General features: G+C 37.2%; 1 protein-coding gene across 2 annotated transcripts in view; it reads right to left on the bottom strand.

Annotated features, from left to right (window-relative positions):
* The window catches only part of LOC136803708 (uncharacterized protein DDB_G0283697-like), a 33926-nt gene extending 11926 nt beyond the window's left edge, over positions 1 to 22000 (bottom strand). Inside the window, exons 1-12 of one of the 2 annotated variants that reach the window (XM_067060428.1) lie at positions 21895 to 22000; positions 8438 to 8510; positions 8178 to 8263; positions 7800 to 7874; positions 6462 to 6545; positions 6240 to 6283; positions 5009 to 5128; positions 4550 to 4651; positions 3981 to 4058; positions 2223 to 2258; positions 1858 to 1968; positions 265 to 1618 (exon numbers count right to left, since the gene is read on the bottom strand). In XM_067060428.1, the coding sequence (XP_066916529.1) occupies positions 265 to 1618; positions 1858 to 1968; positions 2223 to 2258; positions 3981 to 4058; positions 4550 to 4651; positions 5009 to 5128; positions 6240 to 6283; positions 6462 to 6545; positions 7800 to 7874; positions 8178 to 8263; positions 8438 to 8510; positions 21895 to 21904 (2173 nt within the window). In that variant the 5' untranslated portion in view covers positions 21905 to 22000. The remainder of the gene's footprint in view (positions 1 to 264; positions 1619 to 1857; positions 1969 to 2222; positions 2259 to 3980; positions 4059 to 4549; positions 4652 to 5008; positions 5129 to 6239; positions 6284 to 6461; positions 6546 to 7799; positions 7875 to 8177; positions 8264 to 8437; positions 8511 to 21894) is intronic. The other variant, XM_067060427.1, reaches the window with a different exon arrangement.
* Positions 22001 to 24845: the final 2845 nt, after the last annotated feature.

Below are 24845 nucleotides of genomic sequence, written 5' to 3'. Positions count from 1 at the left end.
TTAAGCGATTGAAAAATATTGTGGAAATTGAAAATTTTGAAAAAGAACTTCCAGGAAATAAAGTAGAGATGTTAAAGGTTTTCATGCAGCAAAAATTTTTGTAAAATCTCTTTTCCTCTAGATTTGAGAGAAATTTCAAATTTGATCGCCGTTTTGGGGGCCACATACTGTAAGCTTCGAACAATTTTTCCGTATCTTTTGAAAGTTTCACACTGCGAAAGAAAAGAACATTTTGATCGGTCTAATGAAAAGAAACATCCTCACCTTCATCATCGTCAATAAGTATAACGTTGGGCGCCAATGGCCTCGTTGTCGGTGCGTCGAAATCAAGAGTCGCTACACTATCATTCGAATTTTCATCATCCTCGATGACAATTTCGGTGACTTCCGACGAATCGACTCGTTGAAGTAACTCGTACTTTTCGTCGTCCTCATTGACAGCATCGTTTGTATAATCCTCCCACTTTTCCATCCATTCAGAAGTCTTATTATTCTTAGCCTTACTAGAAGATATGGTGCTTGTGCTATTGCTTATTCGACTTGCTGCCGTTTTACTTTGCTGTGGCTGGTCAGTTTTCTCAGTAATTAATGTTTTATCAATTTTCACTTTTTCGTCGCTAATCGTTTTTTCTCGTTTAACTTTCGTTTTACTTTGATTATCTATATCGTTATCAGGATTACTTGATTGTGAACTACTTTGTTCATTTTCGTCCTTTGTTTTCGTTTTTCGTTTTTTGTCGTTGGATTTTTCGCTCCCACTCGGTTCCTCTCGTTTCCGTTTCTTATTAGATTTGTCAACATCGCTTTCACCTTTACGTTTTTTCGAAGTTAACCCAAATCCAATTTTCAGATGGTCGGCTAATGAAAACTTTTTCGGCGCTTCCGACGATTCTGTTCTGTCTATCGAGATATTGTCGTCGTCACTAATCCACATGTTTCGCCGTATATTTTCATACGATCGTTGCTTTTCATCTTTCTTTTCGCTCTCTTTATCTTTTGAACTTTTACTCTTCTTTTTCGAAGGTTCGATTTCTTCATCTTTTGAAGTCGATTTCGTTTTTTCTTCTTTCTCAGAATCTCGTTTTCGTTTCTTAGAATCTTTCTCCTTTTCGCTTGAATCTTTCTTCTTTTCGTCCTTATCGAGATTTTTACTACTAGAAGTCAAAGTGATAGGCGATTCTTCGCGTTCTTTCTTCTTTTTTCTTTTCTTATCTCGCTCCATTGACAAATCAGAGGGAGACTCAGTCCTGCTCTTTTCTTTTTCATCACGTGACTTTTCCTTTTTACTGTCACGTGATCTCAGTGAATCCTTCGGAGATTCGTTAGAGTCCCTGGTGCTTTTCTCTCTAGGGGAGTCTTTAGAATCGCGATCTTTAATTTTTTCTCTACTGCTTTTCCGGGGCGACTCGATTGGCGAACTATCACGATTTTTCCTACGCGATTCTCTCAAGTCTCTCGATTCTTTACGTTTTTCACCCGATTCTTTTTCTTTACGTTCTTTGTCGCGTTTCGATTTGTCTCTCTTACTGACTTCGTGGCCTTCAGTTGTACAAGGATCGTAATTGACCACAAACTGTCCGCAAACTGGCCCCTTATTCAACCGATCGTATTTACATTCCTGAAAACAAAAAGGAAGAAATCTCTTAGCAGCCTCACTTTAGGAAAATTTCAATTGAATTCATTCTTCATCATTACCCAAGCATTTTATGGTTACTCAACCAACTCTGGTCAGCAAGACAGAAATGATGTCTAATCTTTATGACAAAAGCCAAGCTTTTCTTCTAAATTATAAAACAGACAAAGAGTTTACGAAAATTAAATAGAGTAGAAAAGCTACCAATTGTGACTTATAGTTACCTCTCCAAAATGTTTGGTTGACGCACAGTTAAAACAGTATCGATTCTCTTTGTTTGATTTCTCTTTGCTTTTTGATGATATGGATAACATGATGATCGGTCCAGATTCAATCTGAAAGGATCATAGATAAACAATGAACTTATAAACATCTTCAGTGAAGAAGAATGGTCCACTGATGATGATCACTGCGCATGCCCACCTCTTGTGGTTTCTTTCTTCAAACTACATAGAACTCTTTAGTAATAGCTAACTTTTACAAAGAGGTTTTTTATCATCGCTTCTTTACTTTTTTTTCATAATACAAGAAGTTGTCTTGACATTTAAAAGTGATAGCCAAAAAAATTGAAATCTCTGAAAACACTTACAGTTACATGATACTGTCTCCAATACTCTGGACAATCCTGCGAAAAAAAAGAGCAACTCAGTTAGGTACTTAAATACTACAGAAAATCTAAATCGATCACAATGCCAATATACTGAGAAACACCTCTTCAAGACCACCTGAACACCAGGTCAAGTTAAACAAGCAACATGCTGAATGGACCTACCTAAAGATTAACATCAGATGAAAATAAGAAAAAAGTGACAATAATTGTACAAAAATTCAGAATGGAAAAATAAAGCTTGTGTGTTGAATAATGTAAAATGGTAAAAAGGAATTTCCCCAAATACGAAAATCACTTAAACCATTCAGGCCCAAAAAATCTTTTAAGCTGTTTTTGGCCCAAATTTGCCCAAAATAATTTTCCTTAAAAATCTGGCTCCGTCACATTTTAGGCATTGCCATTTCGCATCATTGTGCAAAAAATCAGAAAAAAATTATGAGTCAACATTGAGAAAAGCTATATTTTCTTATTTGGTTAAAGGGAATTTCCCCAAAATACGAAAATCCGTCTTTTAAGGCGAATAAGAATTTTCCGGGAAAAACCACTTCAGCCATTCTTTAGAGAATCTTGCCCTCCATCCTTGTACAAAAAATCAGAAAAAAGTAATGACAGGATTTTGCACAAAGTCCAAACAACCCTATTTTAGGCAGTTTTTGGCCCAAATTTGCCCAAATATATTTTTTTTCAAAGTTCTGGCTCCGTCACGTTCTGGGCATTGCCATTTTGCATCATTGTGCAAAAAATCAGAAAAAAACTAATGAGCCAATCCTGAGAAAAGCTATATTTTCTTATTTGGCTAAAGGGAATTTCCCCAAAAAACGAAAATCCGTTTTTAGAGCGAAAAAGAATTTTCCGGGAAAAACCACTTCAGCCATTCTTTAGAGAATCTTGCCCTCCATCCTTGTACAAAAAATCAGAAAAAAGTAATGACAAGATTTTGCAAAAGTCCAAAAAACCCTATTTTTAGGCAGTTTTTGGCCCAAATTTACCCAAATATATTTTTTTTCGAAAATCAGGCTCCGACACATTTTAGGCATTGCCATTTTGCATCATTGTGCAAAAAATCAGAAAAAAATAATGAGTCAACATTGTTAAAAGCTATATTTTCTTATTTGGTTAAAGGGAATTTCCCCCAAAATACAAAAATCCGTTTTTTAAGGCGAATAAGAATTTTCCGGGAAAAACCACTTCAGCCATTCTTTAGAGAATATTGCCCTCCATCTTTGTACAAAAAATCAGAAAAAAGTAATGACAGGATTTTGCACAAAGTCCAAAAAACCCTATTTTTAGGTAGTTTTTGGCCCAAATTTGCCCAAATAAATTTTTTCTTAAAAATCGGGCTCCGTCACGTTCTAGGCATTGCCATTTTGCATCATTGTGCAAAAAATTAGAAAAAACTAATGAGCCAATCCTGAGAAAAGCTGATAACAGACGGACGAACGAACGGACGAACAGACGAACAGACGAACAGACGAACGGACGAACGGACATGGGTTAATTTATAGAACCTCCACCGGGGCACCCGGAGGTAGGTCCAAAAAACAAGGATAAGGTTATTCCTTCATGAAATTTCAAAACAGCTCCACCCTCCATGAGATAAAAGAAAAAACAGGAAAGGAATCGACAAATTCATTTCTGCGTATGGGTACCAAGAAGAAACATCAGATTTACTCCCACCATACATACTTATCTTAATGTGAAACAATCACATTGTCGACTGAGAAAGTGATAATCTACCTGCTTCAAATGTCCAACATTCCTGCAACGTTTACAGCGCAGCAAATGACGTGGTTTTTTTCTTTCCTCCGTACAATCCTGTGAATAAAAAATTAGGTAAAGAAATTGAGATTTTAATTAATAACACTAAGTAGGCTGAAATTGGGTAATATAATAAGTAACAAATATTAGTTTTCCTTTATACAACTTCACTTACAGCTACTTGTTTCAAATAAATTCCCCTACTAGTAAAGGGGAGGCGTTTATTCGAAAGTGGGCTTAATTTGAAGGGAATTTTTCTTTAAAAAGGGGCCTTCATTCGAGATGCCTTGGAGTTTTTACAAGATACTTCACTAATTGGTCATTTAAAGTGATATGGATGACGCGTTCTTTAGAAAAAGTAATAAGATTCTTTTATTACATCTTATAACGACCGACCAAATCAAATAAGAGCTTGTAAAAACTCCAGCTTGTCCCCTTCATTCGAAGTAATTTGGTAAATGCGAAAATGAAAAGCAGAAAGGATTATTTTATCAAGGTCTAAAATGTAACAAATTGGAATGTAGGGTATATAAAAAAATGTGACATACTCTTGCTCTGTGTCCAGTTTCCATACAATTGAAACAAAACTCGTTGGGACAGTGTCTGCGCACATGACCATCGGTTCCACACAGACTGCAAGTCGGCAGTTTCTGTAAATTTAAAGTGTAAAAATTTGAACAACTCTTTTGAAAACAAAAATGAAATAATGCATATCTTGCTTTTTCACAAAATGCATCTAGCCTCTAGGCCCCTCAGTATCTTTCCCAAGGCAAAATTTGGAATAATTATAGCCAAATTCTAAAAATTCAACAATATTTGGAACTTTTGATCTTTTTTGAAAATTGATCAAAAATACTACTTTTGAAAAATCAAACAAGCTATGACACATCATTACAAAATAACCCAGAAAGGTTGCATAACTTTGTGAGGTCATTGCAATAAGTGGTCCATATCATGAATTTAAAACAACACACATTTAAATACAAGATTAAGTATTATCTCATTACCCTTTCTTGAGTACAGTCTCTACCAATGTGACCTTTCAAACCACAATTGAAGCAGATAATATTTGGTAATTCATCTTCAAGATAGTAGCGTTTTGTAGCATGTTTTTTATTACCTTTCTCCTAAAATGAGTCAAAGCTCGAAATTTTAATTCACGATATGGAGAGCCTTCCAAGAATTGTCAAAAATTTCCACCCATTATGTCAATTTTTCTATTTTTTAAGTGACGTATTGTGTGGAAAATTTTGAAAGTTCTCAGAAGACTATCCAGTGGTGCATATCATGAATTAATTCAGCCCTTTTAATAACAACTCCCTGTCATCAGCTCCAATTTGACATTTTAAATCTTTATTTACATCATACTAAAGGTTTTTAGCTTCAAACAGCGCTGAATTTCTGTGTGCATGTTTGAGTAAAGAAGGGTGTTGTAATAGATCTTTTACTCAGAATTTCGTGCTCTTCCAGCCACTTCCAATATTTTAGACCAGCGTCCCAGATTCAGAAAAGGCCTTAAAAATGGTTTTCGTAGGGCACCCCTTAGGTCAAGGCAAATTTTTGATATTATGTAAAAATGACAAAAAAAATTGCCCTTCGAATCTCCTGCAGTTTTCGAGTGAATTGATTTCTAGTTAATCGGTAGAACTCAAGGGTCCCCTTTACTAATGGTTTTTTCGAAGTCTGAAAATCAAATTCAGCGTGAAAAGTAGATAAAGAAATTGGGGTTATTTGTTAAGTTTCTACCACCTGGTGCTGAGAAATGGCATTTTTAAGGCGAAAAATCGACGTTTTGGGTGTTTTCTGATGACGTCAGCATTTTTCTGGGAGCATTTTCAGAAAAAATCATTTCCACAGCTGGATAGCCCTGAATTAGTAGTATTCGAAAATGGTATGGTTTGCTAACTTTCGATGTTCCGATCTTGAGATATTTCATTTTTATAGTGGGTAAATATGCTGAAAAACTGCTGACTCAGCAAAAAATATCAATAATTTTCAATATTTAAACCAAAATATCTTGAGATCTAGACATCGAAAGCTGATAAACCATACCATTTTTGACACAATTCACTACCTCGGCCGCTGGTCTATTTACCATTTTAGTTTTTTTTTGACTTATTGAAATTTAGATATTTTCCAAACCCTTTTTGCCCTTGCAGTTTTGCCTATGACATCAAATTTTGTCATTATAGATTTTCTCAGGATACAGGAAACCTATATAAAGGCCAGAATAGTTACATTTAAGTCTTGTTCGTTAACATCCCAATTCTCTGAATCCTCACCTAAAAGAGGGAAAATGTCATTTTATTTACTAAAAGATTTCTGAATCTGGCTATTCTGACTATTTAGAGAATACAAGAGAACTAGATTTTACTACGTTTTGTTCCATTCAATTATTAGAATATCCCTATTCAGAACAATCAAAAAACAAGTAAACCACGGTAAGAAAAAGAGTCTCACCAACAACAGCACTCAGGCTATTAATTTTCTCTTTGATAGTAGAGTGTGCTCCTAAGATACCCCATGTTGTTGATTCAGATATTTCTATTAAAAACAAAAAGATATTTCAAGATAGTCGAACGTGCGCAACGCACTGGGCTCAACTTCAGTGGCTTCAAATTATTCATAGGCCCAATTGTAGACCCCCAGATATTTACCCAATGAACAAGTGTGCCAAATTTCAACCAAATTCGACCATTTTGGAGGCCTGTAGGCTACTTCAAAGCTTTAGCCTCGTTTTGGCAAAAAACTCGTCCCCAAGCCCCAAAAATCTAAATTTTTAAAAAATGCAAAAAGCACCCCCAGATATTCACCCAAGGAACAAGTGTGCAAAATTTTAGCCGAATCGAACAATTTTTAAAGTCTCCAGGCTGCCACAAAGTTTTAGCCTCGTTTTGGCGAAAAACTCATCCCCAGGCCCCAAATATCAAAATTTTCAAAAAATGAAAAAAAAACACCACCAGATATTCACCCAAGGAACAAGTGTGCAAAATTTCAGCCAGATCGAACAATTTTTGAAGTCTCCAGGCTGCCCCAAAATTTTAGCCTCGTTTTTGCGAAAAACTCGTCCCCAGGCCCCAAAAATCAAAATTTTTGAAAAATGAAAAAAGAAAACCCAGATATTCACCCAAGGAACAAGTGTGCAAAATTTCAGCCAAATCGAACAATTTTTGAAGTCTCCAGGCTGCCCCAAAGTTTTAGCCTCGTTTCGCGAAAACTCGTCCCAAGGCCCCAAAAATCAAAAATTTTGAAAAATGAAAAAAACACCCCCAGATATTTACCCAAGGAACAAGTGTGCCAAATTTCAGCCAAATCGAACAATTCTCCAGGCTGCCCCAAAGTTTTGGGACATACACACACACAGACAGACACACAGACAGACACATTCTCAGATTCTAACTCAACTGAAGTTGAGAATAAATGATAGACAAAATAAGTTGATGTTCTCCTGCAAACTCAACTTGAAATGACTCAAATCAACTTTGCCAGGGGGTCTGGACCTATGCCTGGTGGCTGGTCAAAATTAGCTAGTTAATAGTCAATAAAAATAATATGTATATAATAATGTCATAGAAACTTTTGAAGGAAAGTAAAAATGTGGGGGTTATTTTGCTTCTTTGATTTAGCTAATTCAATATTCTTTGGAGGTGCGGATAAATTACGTAGTGAACAAAAGTGGGGTTGTCTAAGCTCTATTTTCAAACATAAGAAAGTACATTTAGCACTAAGTAGTACCTGAAGCAGCACTTCTTTACTTCACAATGATAGAATATAGTTAAAAAAAGTCCATATAAATACCAGGGTAAGCAGTTTGAGGGTTTTCATTTTCGTCTATGATATCATCTCTATTTTTGTCAATTCCTGTGTTGGGATCTATGACAAAGAGGAAAAATTTATAATGTGCAAACATCAATGGTAAGACACCAAAAAATGAATAAAATATTCTTGATTGTATCTCATTCTATCTTTTGATTTTTAAGGTGTGTTTGGGAAACCAGGGAAACAACTGAACAAATTTTTATCTTGGTATATCATACATTACCTTGTGCAAGCTCATGATAAATACCTTTCATATCGGGCAACAGGATTTCCAGTGTACTTTTCACCTACTTGCAATAACACTAAACCTATTTTTAATGTTATTTACTTCAAATAACAATTAAAAAAAAAACATACCAGTTTCTTCAACATCAACTTTTGATGCATAGTGAAATTTGGAGTATAAGAAATCTTCAAGTTCTTTCTCTTGCTCCCTTTGTTCTCTAAATAAAATGTAGATATTACAATGAAACCAGTTTAAAAAAAGTTTGAAAGCAACAAACCAACTAGTCAAAGTTTTTATTCTCAACAGTTTCAAAAACTTTCATTTAAAACATCCAAAAATTGATCAATTCAGTATAAGATGTCATAAATAAATAATTCAACAAAAAACTCACTGTTCCTCAAGTTCTTCTTCAGTATAAATATCCTCTTCATAATCTTCATCTTCACTCATTTCTTTTGTATTTCCTTTTTTTATTAAAACAAAAAAAATTTAAGGAATTATATAAAAATTGGTCAAATTAATTGAAAAACAGGGGGTTCAGTATTTAAAGGGGAACTCAACAAATTTTGGATTTTTTTGTTTCTATCCTGAAATGGTTTGTTTCAACGATAAATTTCAAAATTTCAAGGTTGCAACTCTCCTTTCACTCTAAAAATTTGTTTAATGAGCTTTTAAAAAGAGGCTCCCCTCTACTAAAATGAAATTGTTTATCAAATAAAAAAGATGCATTTTGAGCTGTTTTATGACGTAGCCGTATTCAGAAAGAGGAAGATGCTTATCTTCTCCGGCTAAAAATCAGTGAAGACAGGCCCTTCAGTAGAGGGTTTGTGACTAAATTTTTGTGTTTCTTGTTGGATTTTTTATTGTTATTCAGCTAAATCACCCACAATTTACCAGGAATACTTTTCTATGTATTTATTTCTTATTTAAAACAGAACTCTGAAAACATACTGTAGTCAAAACTGAATTTGTTCTGTTTTCTGAATGCAGTGACGTCATAATCCAAAGAGAAGTTGATCTTTTTTTAAAAGAAAGGGGGTGATTTTTTGAACATATTTTTAACTGAAGTTAAGAGAGATTTTTCATGATTTTTATTTGAGAGTTCGGACTTATATACTTTCTTTCTCATTTTTATACTTAATATTACCAAAAATCAGTAAAAAAATAAAAATGTCAAATTTGTTGAGTTCCCCTTTAAGAGTCATTTTTTCTAAGAGTCTTCAAGGGTGTGATACCTAATTCTCTTGGATTTTGCTGAAATTTGGACCAAATGTTCTATCACACAAGAAAATAAGACCCTGAAAATTTCACCTTGATATCTCAAGTAGTTTTGAAGATACAGCGTCTCAAAGATGACCCCTAAAAATCATGAACTTTGGTGGGGAGAAGATTTTGAAAGGCAATGAATTTTCATTCAAGTACATTAGAAAGCTGATTTACTGTACGTACAGTGGATTTCAAGAACTTTTTGTAGGGAATCAGAAAAAATCAAATTTAGTCTCCAAAATTTCCCCGAAAATCTCTAGCACTACCTGTAGAGGGCTTCAAAGTTTCTGTAATCTGGGTTTGGAAGCACTTTTAGCTTGACGAGATGTCGCCCCATTTAACATTTATCATATACTTTATTTTTCTTATCGTTTAGATTATATTCATCGTAAAAGATATATTAACAAAAAGTAAACACGAGGAGGTTTCCTTCATGAATATAATCCACTTGGACATCAATAGAGTGATATTTTTATCTTGGCTTTGAACATTCCATTATGCCAATACTTGAGTGCCCTATTGAGAGTTGCACGTTTGCAACCCAAGACATTGATATCGGTGCGGCAGCTATTGTCCTCCAAATCCATGGAAGCGTCCACCAGAATGCTCCACATCGTCCAGTTCCGCACGTCAGAGCACCAAAGCTAGAACGTCCGAGGATCAAGATGAACGCAACGTCAGAGGAGTGGAACGCCTTCCAACGTAGATGGGACACCTACCGCACAGGATCAGGCATCACCGATGCATCTGCAGCTGCCCAACTACTCGAATGCACCACCGAGGACCTTGGCAACATCACCTTACGAGCCTACCCTGACTTCACTAATTCCACGATGGAAGAGGCTATACGTCTGCTAAAATCACTTGCAGTTGTACCCGTGGCTTTAGGTGTCGTGCGTGCCGCGCTGAGTTCTATGGTGCAAGGAGCAGACGAACAGTTTAGAACATTTGCCGCTCGTGTTCAAGGCAAAGCTGAAACATGTGAGTTTAAGACTTCGTTTAGACAGTCATGTAATAATTGCGATACCGTTGTTACCGGTCAGACGTATTACACCGATGAACGTATCCGGGATGTGCTTTTGAATGGTATCGCTGATATGGACATTCGTAGAGAAGCCCTCAGCTCAGAGAACATTCATAACAGACCCATAAATGACATTATTTCGTTTGTTGAGGCTCGTGAAATAGCCCGTAATGCTAGTCCCTCAGTTGGGATTTCGAGTGTCGCTGAGTATCGTCGATCTCGTGTTAATAAACCATACGATCATCCCCATCAGCCGCCGACAGGCAGAACGACAGGTCCATAGAACTGCTCCATGCCCAGATTGTGGAACTGTTTTTCACCTCTTTAGTCATAAACCTAGAGGTTGGAATAAAAAGCCACATGAGAGATGTGCGAGTTGTTGGAAACGTCGTCGAAACGAGAAAAAGAATGAACAGGGTGATACCAGTGCCATATCTGTGAGTGAAGGATCCAACCCATTCGGTCAAATGTGTGCCTTATCATCTACCAACATAACCCCGATAGTGTCAAACCCCACTGTTCGTAAACCTTCCAGTCCAAAGCTGGTTACATTGAGTCATCATGTCTTCTCCAAAGCAGAATGGCGACGTGCGCAGTTGAGGAATCATCCCAGTACACAGTTAACCATCACAAATGACTCTGCCCCATCTCAGTCGACCACTGTCAATGCCCTTGCTGATTCCGGCGCTCAGACTGATGTTTGGTCGATGGATGAATTTGTTTGTGCAGGGTTTTCAGTCGAGAAATTACATCCTGTTAGACTGTCGCTGAATGCCGCAAATAAATCTGCCATACACATCGACGGAGCATTCTTTGGTACCATTTCTGGCAGAACTTCAGACGGGACTATTTTGAGGACTAAATCGATGATATACGTCAGTAGAGATGTTCGTGGGTTTTACTTATCGTATGATACCATGCTCAATTTGAATATGCTACCCAAATCCTTCCCAGCACCAGGATGTGCCGGATTGAACCTCAGATCAGAAGGTACAGACGGTTTGATTCAGAGTATGAACAGTCACAGCATTCCTACGAAAAGTGAATGTGATTGCCCTAAACGCACAACTGTACCTCCCAGACCTGATAAACTCCCATTTGAATGCTCACCTGAGAACAATGAGAGAATGAAAGCATGGTTGCTCGACTACTTCAAAGAATCCACGTTCAACAACTGTCCACACACACCGTTACCAGCAATGGAGGGACCACCGCTTGAAATTCACCTAAAAGACGACGCAAAACCGTTCGCTCACACCAAGGCTGCAAGAATACCACTCCATTGGCAGCAGCAAGTCTATGAGGACTTAATGCGTGACATTGATCTTGGGGTTATTGAACGTGTACCCGAGAATGAACAGGTTACATGGTGTCATAGAATGGTTGTGTCTAGAAAGCATGACGGTTCACCAAGAAGAACCGTTGACGCATCTTGTATGAATAAGTATTGTCGCAGTGACGCATATGCAACAGAATCACCCTTCCATGTTGTTCGTCGAATCCCATCCGGTACATGGAAGACAGTCGTTGATGCATGGAATGGGTACCACAGCATTCCATTGCGTGAGTCCGATAAACATTTAACAACATTTATAACGCCATTTGGGCTCTTTCGTTATAAGAGGGCCCTCCAAGGCTTCAAAGGATCCGGTGATGGCTACAAACGACGACTCGATGCAACACTATCAACCTTTGAGCGCAAGGAACGGGTCGTTGATGACATGCTGCACCATGACGACGAATTGGAGCAACACTGGTGGAGAACCATCGATCTCCTCATCCAACTTGGATCATCCGGAACAGTCCTTAATCCAAAGAAGTTTCAGTTCGCGCAGAAGCAAGTCGAATTTGCTGGATTCCAGGTGTCAGACAACACAATCGAACCACTCCCAAAGTACTTGAATGCCATCAGAGATTTCCCCACACCGCAGTCCACAACCGACATCAGGAGCTGGTTTGGGCTGATAAATCAAGTCGCCAACTACGCTCAGCTGAGAGACCACCTCGCCATATTTCGATCATACCTTTCCCCGAAACATCCTTTCGAGTGGACAGATAAACTTGACACGGCGTTTAACAAGTCTAAGGCAGCTATAATTGAAGCTATTAGAAAGGGTGTTGAGATTTTTTATTTACAGAAGCCAACGTGCCTACGGCCAGACTGGTCATGCAAGGGTATTGGTTATTTTCTTCTTCAACAACATTGTAATTGCCAATCTGCTCTACCCGATTGTTGCCCAAACGGTTGGAAGATTACGCTTGCCGGTTCTCGTTTTCTCCAAGATGCTTAGAGGCGTTATGCACCTATAGAGGGGAGGCTTTAGGTGTGGCTTGGGGCCTCGAACAGACTCGATATTTTACGTTGGGTTGTGATGACTTACTCGTAGTTACCGATCACAAACCTTTGACTAAACTCCTCGGCGACCGTAGACTTGCTGAAATCAAGAACACTCGTTTATTTCGAATAAAACAGAGAACATTGCCATGGTTCTTCAGCATCGTTCACATGCCAGGACGCTTCAATGGAGCATCAGACGCTACCTCTCGACATCCTTCACCTTCAGATGCAGTTGATTGTCTCGAGGAATCCGATCTCATCGAATCAGCATTGATGGCAGGGTTCGAATTATAAATTTGAGGAGCTTCGCTAAAAAAATGCGAGCGAAGCGAGCCGGATAGCGCCGCAGGCGAAAATTTTTAGATGTTTGCGAAGCACTTTTTGAGTTTTGCGATGTAATTTGCGATTAAATGCGATCTATATTTACGATCTATTGTTCTATCTACAACATAAATGTGTCCTGCCAAGCGATTTCCATACAGCAAAAACACACACCGGTTTTGACTCGCAACGCACCGGTTGAGATCGGTTTTTCCCGACTTAAACCGGTTTAAAACGGTTGAGAAATCGATGTCAAAGTTTCTAAAATTGAGTATCTCGAGCTTGTTGATTTTTACATACAAACCGGTCAACCCGGTTTACGGAGCCGACAAAATAAATTTAAGATTTAATCAGTAGCAAAAACTGTAAATTGTTTCAAAGTTTTAGTCCGTTATTTTTACCACCACTGGCTAAAAAAATCCCACCGGGTCTGTGAGAAGGGGGTGTCTTTAAAAAGATCGATAGTGATACAGGGGGCACATTGAACAATATTAATTAAATATACAAAAGTTGTTTATCAAAACGCTTTATTAAACAACTACATTCCTCTCTCTTTGAGATTCAAAAGAGAAGATAAATGTCTAGACTTGTAAAATGTTAAAGGAATTTTACTCGTTACTAAAGATAACAAGTGCAATGAACCGAACATTTGTTATAACGTAATAACCAGAGAGAAAGAAAAATTACTCAGCAACAATTAACGAAGAGATTTTTGCTTCGCAATTTTTATCTCAAAAAACTTTTTTCTTCGCCAAAACCTGAAATTGCTTCGCAATTTGCGAAGTGCGAAGCTATAATTCGAACCCTGGATGGCTTCTATCCAGCAATCGTCGACATCTGACTTCTCGTTGTCCTGGGAACGGCTAGCAAAGGTGACACATTCGGAAATGTCATCGTTATTGCAGTGTGTGAGAACAGGTTTTACTAATAACTTATCAGATGAGCCGTCAGTTAAGCCATATTGGCAATATCGTGAATCTTTGTACGAACTAGATGGTGTGATTTTATATAATGATCGTGTAGTGATCCCTCCAAGTCTTCGTCAGGAGGTTCTGCGTACCCTACACTCCGCTCATCAGGGTGTGTCAACCATGGAAGCAAGAGCTCGTGAAATCGTTTTTTGGCCAGGCTACACAAACGACATTGCTGACACTCGTAACCGTTGCAATGACTGCATCAAAAGCGCACCCTCTCCATCACAGATGCCTCCTGCTCCACCACACATACCCTCCACACCATTTGAGTCTACCGTTGCGGACTTCTTCGATTTAGACGGCCAGCATTACCTTGTTGTTGCCGACCGACGCTCAGGCTGGCTGGAGGTTTTCAAATGCAAGCCAGGATCTCCTCAATCAGGATCGTAAGGGTTAGTTTCATGTCTAATCAATTGCTTCGCATGCTACGGTGTCCCTATCGATTTATCGAGTGATGGCGGACCTGAGTTCATTGCTTCAAATACCGAGTCGTTCCTCAAACGCTGGGGTGTCAACCATCGTCTTTCTTCCGCCTACCACCCCAGTCAAACGGCCGCGCAGAGGTTGCGGTGAAGACTGTTAAACGGCTTCTTCGATCCAACACTTCACCTTCCGGAACCCTCGATACAGAGAAATTCCTAACCGCCATGTTACAACTTCGCAACACTCCCGACCCAGAGTGCAAGTTATCTCCCGCCCAGGTGTTATTTGGAAGACCCCTTCGTGATTCGATGTCATTCGTCAACCGTTTGGAGAAGTATTCAAACCCCAACGTCCGACAAATTTGGAGAGATGCTTGGGAGGAGAAGGAAGCTGCACCTCGAACTCGCTACCCTCGTACTGCCGAATCCTTAGCATCTCACGCCAGACCACTCCAACCACTTCTAGCTGGGGACCGATGTTATGTCCAAAATCAAGCTGGCAATTACCCGAAGCGATGGGATCGGTCAGGTACTGTTGTTTTTAAAGTACTTGACCATGATAGTTACGTTGTCAAAGTTGATGGATCAGGACGTCTGACTCGGAGGAATAGACAATTTCTGCGTAAGTTTCAACCTGTGTCTCCATGTATCCCATCACCACCGCAGCGTGCGCAATCCACCGGTTTACCGCCTACTTCAACACCTGAAGTCCCTGCTCCAGCTGATCGTCTACCTACCACTCCACCTGACTCAGCTTCCACCCCTCCGAATGTTCTGTTGAACTGTGAACCTGAGAGTGGAAGTAATGTGGAAGCTGAGCCCCTTGTTGATGACAACGTTCCCCAAGAGTTCGACTCCGTTGACTACCCTACTGCCGAGACACAGACGCGTGAACCTCGAGTCAGACGTGCCAAAAAGTTTTACGAACCTGAAACTGGTAAATGGGTCTCTCGTTGAAGACCGTTCAGATATATTGAACTCGGGGGGATGACGAGATGTCGCCCCATTTAACATTTATCATATACTTTATTTTTCTTATCGTTTAGATTATATTCATCGTAAAAGATATATTAACAAAAAGTAAACACGAGGAGGTTTCCTTCATAGCTGTCTGCTGATTGATGGTCCTTGCGACTCTTTTGAAGCAAACTTTTGACCTGGAGTAGTTTACTGGTGGGTTTTGGCCACAAAAATAACATTTTCAGGATTTCTATTTTTGCATAACCGTCAAACAAATTTTTTTTTTCCTTAGTAGGTCTAGTTTATAACCTCAAAAAATCTCAGTGGGGGTTTGAAGTCTTTTAAAGATTTGATCGATTGAAAATTTGCTTAACTTCGTTTTTTTTCCCTCTTAATAAAATGCTAAATCAGGTCCACTTGGGGGGCTCTAAAGGTTAAAATTCTTGTCAAAATATTGGTTGATATTCTCTAGCCAACTAATCATTGGCATTAAAAACAAATTTGTTCTTGTGTATTTTTTAATACGCCGTTCATTAAGTCAAATCAAATGACTTTGAAGGTTCGGTGAAATGGTGGTCAAATTGCCGTCCCATGTTTTGTCTAGAGCAGTTGACAGTAGAGGCTTCTTCAATGTTTGGCAAAGGTAAGTCTATAAAAGTTATTTGTTTTTCAGTGGAAAAAAGTGTTTATTAAAAAAGCATTTTTTGTGAAGGTAATTTTATATGAATTCCCGGACAATTTTTTCGAAATTTAGTCTCCTCTCTAAGGGTCAATTTTTTAACTTTGGCTCTGATGTACCAGGTCGTGGCTTCTTCGTAAAGACGAAAGACAGATCTGGACTTATTTCGTACTTTCCAGTCTCTTGTGCGTAGTTTTTCTGACTTTCTGGTTCTGTGTGAGTTATTTACTATGTTTTCTAACTTACTGAATGACTTACCGACAGATCGCCACCGGTGGGATTCGAACCCACTAAATGCAAAGTTCCGATGTTTTGAAACCCAATGCCTTATCCACTGCGCCACGGATTCATGCCGAAAGAGCGTTTCTGACGGCTATTTATATTGTACAAACTACAGACCAGACTGTATTAAGAGAAAATCACAAAAGAGTGCTTTTTTCAAGCTCCAACCCTAACCCTAACTGATAATAACCAAATTCCTAGTCAATCTGATACGTAACCACACCCAAACCACACCCATACCCAACCCTACCAGGTCGCCTGCAGGTCCTGACACTATTCCCGCACGCCGGATCCGAAAAATAGATACATGTCTTTCGCTTTTACGAAGAAGCCTTCACCGATGTACCATAGCTGTCATCTCGCAAACCAAGTACGCCCAGGGTCAGTCAAGCTCAAGGTACTGAGAGGGCAGGGTGCTCATTGAAAGCATCTCAACACATGCAGTCTTTATATAATACTCTATAGTCTATAGTCATATGTCTCTATAGCTAGAGTCAATGAAAAAGAAAATACCACAGACAGAGTACCGTGAGTGGTCCTAAATCCGACAGCCAGACAGCCCTGCCTAATTCCGACCCCCAAAATAACTGTTATGAAAAAAATTCTATGTTTACAAACATTCCCTCTCCAAGTTGAACGATAAACTATTGCAAGAGCTCTAGAAACAAAACATCTAACAAGATGGCTATATAAATTTCAAGATGCCAATTAATGTAATTTAAAAAGTGTGAAAAATAATTACTTTTTATGATGCTGTTACAGCCTGTTGTACATATTGCAATAAAAAAATTATGTTTTGTATAAGAAGCAATTATTGTTATTTCTATTTGGTTCAATTGGTTCAATCTCGGGTAACTTAATGCATGTCCCAAAAATGCATTAATTTTTCCGCCCCAGTTCCAGTCCCTAAACCATAACAAAGTATACATTTTTGGAAGCGTATTTGGATGTAGAATACCGTATTTGGTGTAACTTAAATTCTTTCTCAGCAGAATTTGAGTTTTTTTAAGAAAACTTGATTATGACGTCATTATTTATGACGTCATAATTGATCGTGTTCAAAAAAGAATGACAAAATTAAAATTCACAAAAAACCTTAGTTTTGAGAAAATTGACATACATTAACGAAAAATGGGTTTGATCTTGTAAAGTTTTAGGAGAGGATTCTTTAGCCTTTCACTAAGCTGCCTGAACCAAAACTTTTCCAAAATGTGAATTATTGGGGCTAAAAATGACTCATTTGTATGTTTATGGAAAGTTAGCCTCATTCTTACACAAAAGCGACTATCACCAAAAGATCTATGAATTTAAGCTGAAGATGCCCCATAGTATTGCCCAGTATAATTATGTGAAACAATTTCTGACCAAAAGTGTGAAATATTGTGGTGTCTTTGAAGTAAACTTAAAAATAGTTACAAAACTATCTTAACTGATAAAAACTAAAATAGTTGTGAAAATATTATGTAAAATATGTTTCTTGAAAGGTTATGAGGTAAGATATCGATAAACTCGAATTGAAACAAAAAACGTGAAAAATTGTGGTTAAAATCCACTTTAAGGGTAAATTACCCTACTTTTTTAAACTAAGCCACATCACTTCACATATCAATCACAATAACATAAACTTAGTAGAGGGATACTAAGAAGCTGTACAAAACACATCATTGTAATTTCATAGCAAGCTAGTAGTTGTTTTGGGATTTTATGCGGCTTCATATACGACCCTTCTTTTCAGACCTGTCAAATTATTAGCCACACTTGTGCACATTTAATTTGAGAAACAAAATTCTCAAGAACTGAGAAGAATAGAACAAAAGCTATCTGTTGATATATGTTATAACACAGTTGTTGTGTAGAATATGGGTTAAAATGTGGCTAAAGTACTCGAACTTTCTATTATCTAAAATTATCCAAAATTAGTAAAAAATCGCTAATAATATAACATAAATAAGATGACGCTATGATTTACTATTAAAAAAAACAAGTTCAAAAGATGAGAAATTTGTCATATAAAGTATTTTTAAATCTTCCACAATTAAACAAACTCAATTGAAAAGTCTTGATAGTCATTTTGAGGGAAAAAATGTGGCTAAATTTTTGCCAAAGACCTCAATGATTAAACAGCGACATCCTGAAATAAAAACAAAAAAATTATCAGAAATGATTGGAATAGAAATTGTCTTTTTAAAACGATTTTAAAAAATCATATCACTAGAATAAAAATAAAGTGAAAAAGTGTGGCTAAAGCTGAAAATTCTGAAAATTCTACAATTCTACTCAATACTTTTTGCTGAGAAAATTAAATTGTCAAACTGAATGGTAATTACAGAATTATGTTAATGAGAATATACTCCTATGAATAAATAATTATATGTGAATCAAAGTAGCCACTTAAATTCACAAAATGGAATAAGAATTTACTTCCTCAAATCCTTTGACAAACATAAAACAAAAGTTTCTAAAAGTACAGTCAGCATAGTAATGTTTCCAATTCTAAACTAATAGATGCCTTCAAACCTGCTTGTAAGAATATTCAATTTTAGCCACACTTAATCACTTTTATTAAAATAAATTGTGTGCATTGCTGCAAAAATGTTATGTGATTCTTATTTGATTTTAATTGAACCTTTAAGCTGGTAAGATTCTGGGAGAAATTGTGGTTTTTATTGAAAAACATCATTTTTTGATGAAAAACCACACATTTTCACTAAGGTTTATAGGTAGAGAGAATATATTTGCAGTCACGTTAAAGTAGCCACCTACATTCACAAAATATGATAAGAATTTACTTTCTCACAATCCCTTGACAAAACAAGGTTTCTAAAAGTAAAGTCAGGATAATAATGTTTCCAATTTTAAAGAAATGTAGCTTGTAAAAATATGTTAAATTAGCCACATATAATCACTTTTAACACCATAAATACAGTTGATTTAATATTTAAAAAAATGTTAGATCCTATATGTGCAAAAATTAACTTTTAGCTCTGGCAGGATTCTGGGAAAGATAGTGGTTTTTGTTAAAAACACCTGTTTATCATAGAAAACCACATTATATCACTTTCTTTCAAGAGATGTGAGAAGATGTATCGCATAAAATTTGAGTAGCCACTGAACTTCACTAAATCCATACAAAAAATAAATTTTCAACTGCTCTGATGGTTGATAAATTTAATAATGTAATACTCAATAAGCTAATATTTACTTACCAAAGACAATGTCTTTAAAAAAAGCCACAAAATTTCACATTTTGGGTTAAATTTTGATCAAATATTATAGTTCTATATCTGAAATGACTATTTTCCAATAATTCCCGCTTAATTTCACATTATCCTTTAAGTAAAACATGCTTTTTGTCAAAGGATATTGTTTTTCAAAAATAAACCACAAATACTCACCAATTTAATGACTTGAGCCACATTTCTTCACAGATATGGTTTCTTCAGTCCTTTACCAGGGTATCCCCGAAATCTTGACTTGCTTCCTTCATCCGTAAAGAAGTTATAGGGCTTTCAAGTGAGCTTTGCATGGTTAGCCGCAGTGAAAATTAGCCGCATTTTTTCACACAGTTCAAACGCTTTTTAAACGCCGCTCAATTACACTACAGACTTCGTTCTTTTCGGAACAAAAAATTTAGTATATTCCTCTTTTGGGATTTTTTTCTTTTTTTGATAGCCACAATTTATCACAAATCATAGCTGTTTGAAATTTATCAACAAAAAACACCAAAAATGTCATTCTTTTTTGAACACAATCAATTTTAAAAAGTTAAATATCTCGAGAACTAATATTCAAAACTTTATAAAATTTGGACCAATGAAAGAACTCATCAAGAGGAGGAGAATCTTTTTTAAAAAAATTGAAAATTTGCTGATGTCAGCATTTTATCGCAAAAATTCGAATTCTTGCAATTTCTGCTGATGTCATTAATTTTGGGAAATTTTTTCAAAATTTTTTGAAACATCTCAATGTACTCTACCACTGGTCCAAATTTCATAAAGTTTTGATTTATATTTCTCGAGATATTCAACTTTTTGTATTTATGACGTCATCAATCATGACGTCATAATCAGGTTTTCTTAAGATATCTCTAATTATACTGAGAAAGAATTTAAGTTACACCGAATACGGTATTCTACATCCAAATACGCTTTTAAAAATGTATAGTTTGTTATGGTTTAGGGACTGGAACTGGGGCGGAAAAATTAATGCAATTCTGGGACATGAATTAAGTTACCCGAGATGTATCAAATTTCTCAGTTTAGTTGATACTTTGGTATCTTTGTTGCGTTACAGCGAAAGGCTTTGTTTTTATTTTAGTTTGTATCTTTGAATTGACCCCATCGGATTTTAGGCAGAGCTGTCGGATTTTTAGGACCACTCCACGGTATACTACAACCTCTTATATATACTAAGATATTTTACTCGTATTAGCAGGTCGTAGTATACTCTGGTATACTAACAGATCGTATAGTATGCAGAGAGATGATGTTCTTTAGACAGTCAGGGACAGTCGCCCTATTAGGAGACGCCTCCTGATTATGAGACCCGTCTCCTAATAGGACCCTGCCGACGCACCGGACTGTCCGGTGTATTTGTCCGGTGGCAAAAAGTATCCTTTCGCTACACCGGACGCAATAAGTCCGGTGTCAGTCCGGTGTTGCATACATACAGGGAATTTTGGACGCCGGACATTTATGAAACAAAAAATAAGAAACACCGGACGCACCGGACTGGCCATGTCCGGTGTTTTGATTGTCCGGTGGGAAAAAATATCTTTCTCCGACACCGGACATCCGACTTCCTTAAGTCCGGTGTAGAAATTGTCCGGTGGTAAAAAAAATTCTCATTTTACACCGGACTTTCGCGTGTCCGGTGTTCGTTAAGTCCGGTGCGTCGGCAGGGTCCTCTCCTAATCAGGAGGTTCACGTCTCCTAATCAGGAGACGGGTGTAATAATCTCGTGAACGAGCAAACTGCGCATGATTTGATTGCTCCCAATGGAAAGAGCACAAAAAATTGATTCCGCCATATGGTGATTTTCAGAAAAATCCACCGGTGGAATCAATCACAATTCTAATAATCCATAAGAACCAATCAGAAGTAAGAATCTGTCTCTGATTAAAAGCGTCTCAAAAAGAAAAATGGTGGACATATGAAAAAAATCAAGAGGGGCTTCCTTGTAGTGCTTTATATTAGGATTGTGATCGATTGCACCGAGAAATTTTGATAATTTTTTTAATACTTTACCAATTCGAGGCTGCTCTTTCCATTAAAACTAGTTTCGAAATGCGCGGAAAAGCCTAAAGTCCTTAAAATTGAGATCAAAGTTTTATGTCTCCTAATTAATTAGGAGACGGGTCTCCTAATCAAGGCGACCCCAAGCGACCTACATGTCTCCTAATCAGGAGACGTCTCCTAGCCTAATCAGGAGGTGTCTCCTAATAAGGCGACTGTCCCTGACTGTTAGAATGCTAAATGGGTGGCCGGTTAAAAACACAACTTTTTGATATAGCTTTTTGATAAAGTAGCTTAGGAGCATCAAATACCGTAATTTGTACATCTTTAAAAACTCCATATACTTACCATAACTCATCTTTCTTTATATTTCAACCTAAGATTCTTCACTGCTTTTTACAGTTTTGTGTTTCTTTACTATTTTCAGTTCTAGTTTTATGTTTCTTTTCGAGGGCTTTTTTCAGTTGTTTTTTCAGTTTTTTTAGCATGGCAGAAAATCGGATTATCGGTATCAGATTTCGGAATTTCATGAATCCGCTTGACTTAGCCCGCCCGCCGCCGCGCCCTTGTTCGCCTCTCTCGCTCACAGCCCGCCCATCAAATCATGCCATCGAAGTAGTCACAACGGCAACTGCCAGACTGCAACGTGAATTGGGCTCTTCTAGAAAAAGTCCGTTCATGGGGGGTGGAGGATGAATTGTCCAGGGGTATTGAAAAAATACCAAAAAATTGCAATGTCCAGGGGGTAAATTTTAATGTCCAGGGGTAATTTTTTGTGTCCACGGGGTTGATTTGATGTTTGTCTAGGGGTATAACCCGTGCCAAGGGGGTCAACAATCAAATATCCTCCACCCCCCCATGAACGGATTTTTTCTGGAAGAGCCCATCTGATGTTTTCACGTTGCCGTTGCAGTTGCCGTTGTGACTGCGGAAACTCAGTAATAGATTTCAGAGTGCTTGAAGGCCCTGCTTACGGTGCTCATTCAATGGAGAAAATTCTCCTTAAAGGAAAAGTTATTAAATAAACGGCACTCTCTTTTAGTTTTAAATAACATCTTTCCTTCATCAACACTGGTTAAGTAAAGATATTGCAAAGGGTTTTATGCTTGAGGTGCAGAAACTTACCGTGAGTTATCAACAGCTCGAATAATATTTTCTCATTGAAAACTTGGCCTCTGATACTCAGGGTGTAGCGGAAACTACGTTTAGGAAAACTTGGCCATCCCATGTTTCGATGTTTCAAAACTATCTGGAAGAAGTGGAAGTGGTCTTGTTCCACTAGAGAGTGGCAGTGAAAAAAAAATTCATTTCAGCCTGGAAACCTGTATTCTGGGGTGACTATCAGCGATCCGTGGATAAGAAAATGAAATAAAAAAGTGAAGGGAACTTTGGGCGATTCGATATAACTTCTTCCGTTTGAGGACGGTCAAGTGACCGAAACGATTTGGAATAACCCGCGCAGGTCTGACCCGAAAAATCGAGGACGATTTACTGTCGTCCTCAGCTGATTAAGATCTAGTCAAATTAAAATCTTACTGTCTCCGTTGCAGAAAAACACACATACTACATAAACTTGGTATTACGCAAACATGCTAGCATTTGAGCACACTTTTTCGATATCAACCACAACTAGGTAGTGACTAGTTGGTCACCAAGCTTGGAAAAAAGGGTTTGAGCTTGTGTCATATCTAACAACTCAACAAGGTATCCCAATATTATAAATAAATCAATCTATTTTGGGAAAATTTCATGGCCAAAGTTTAACTTTCGCGAATATGCCCGAAATAAACGAAAATATCAAAAGTTTATTACTCTGCAAAAGTTTTTTTCCCTTGAAAGTATTTAAAATGTTTTTGGTCATTATTCTATGAGATAAATAATATAAAAATTCTACTTAAATTATCCATTTTATAAAGCTAAAAAAAATATGCGGTATAAAAAAGAAAAGTGCATCACTTTTATGAAAATTGAAGAAAAGAAACTGAACAAAGTAAAACAAACCCTCAAAGAATTGACAAAATCATAGATATAAGGTGTAATCTCAAAGTCTATAATGCATGTTACAATTTTATACAAAATATAACATCAAAATCAGTATCAGTATTTAGCTCTTTTAAAAGTCAGATTCCTTTGTATATACTATTAGAAGCGGAATTTTAGCACTTGGTTGCTGTTTGAACTTTGAAATCCCGCTGAGGGTAGTGAATAATATAAAATCTACTTTGGTCCCCCTAAGGGTTATAAAAAAGCAAATATCGAACGAAAATATTTTTTGACCCTCCAAAAGTTACATTTCGGTAAAAATCAGTCAAACTCCCAATTTTTTTTTCTTGAATTGTGACTAAATTTCAATTTCAAGAATTAAGCGACACACACCCGTTTTCGGGCAAACCAGTACCCCTAAAAGATAAACATCCTCAGAGCCTCAAGGAGAAGCCGTTTCGGAAAAGATTCGTAAAATCAAACAATAAAGGGTACTTTTTCGGCCAAAAATACCTCGAAAAAGTGCTGACCAAGCGATAAAAGGTGCCAATTTGAACACTCACTGTTGTCTCAAACATTATAAAACGGGGTTCCCAAAAATCATTTCCTTGAAACCGTGGGTTAAGGTGAAGTAAGTAAAGAAGCAATCTGATTGGCTGATAAAGAACTGGTCATTCAGGCTAAAAATGTTCACGGGCTAGATTCACCATCAGGCTTGACATAATCTCTCAGCCTAGATTCGTCATGATTTTTTCGATTGGAAAAATAAATTTTAAAATAGTAAGGCTGAATCTTGTGTTCTCTGTGTTCTTGTGTCCACCGTGATGGGAAAAATAAATTCTAAAATAGTAAGGCTGAATCTTGTGTTCTCTGTGTTCTTGTGTCCACCACGATGGAAAAAATAAATTCTAAAATAGTAAAGCTGAATCTTGTGTTCTCTGTGTTCTTGTGTCCACTGTGATGGGAAAATTAAATTCTAAAATAGTAAGACTGAATCTTGTGTTCTCTGTGTTCTTGTGTCCCCACGATAGGAAAAATAAATTATAAAATAGTAAGACTGAATCTTGTGTTCTCAGTGTTCTTCGCTGCAAGTGGATATATATTGACAGGTTTTGAAGCAAGAGAGCTGTTTTAGAGATATGAAAATAGTGACGTCATTTTATCAAAAACACAAAGCAGGGGATAAAAATATTGAAACATTTATAAAATATAATCCCATTGATACTATTTTCATCAATTCTTGTTACCATACCCAAGGTGATGCATGAGTTAAAATGAGATATGACATAGTGATTGTGTAATAGCTATTTTCCTGT

The sequence above is a fragment of the Clytia hemisphaerica genome, unplaced genomic scaffold, assembly GCF_902728285.1.
Source record: "Clytia hemisphaerica strain Z4C2 unplaced genomic scaffold, Clytia hemisphaerica genome assembly, whole genome shotgun sequence".
Lineage (NCBI taxonomy): Eukaryota > Metazoa > Cnidaria > Hydrozoa > Leptothecata > Clytiidae > Clytia > Clytia hemisphaerica.
This window is presented reverse-complemented; position numbering and strand designations above follow the sequence as displayed.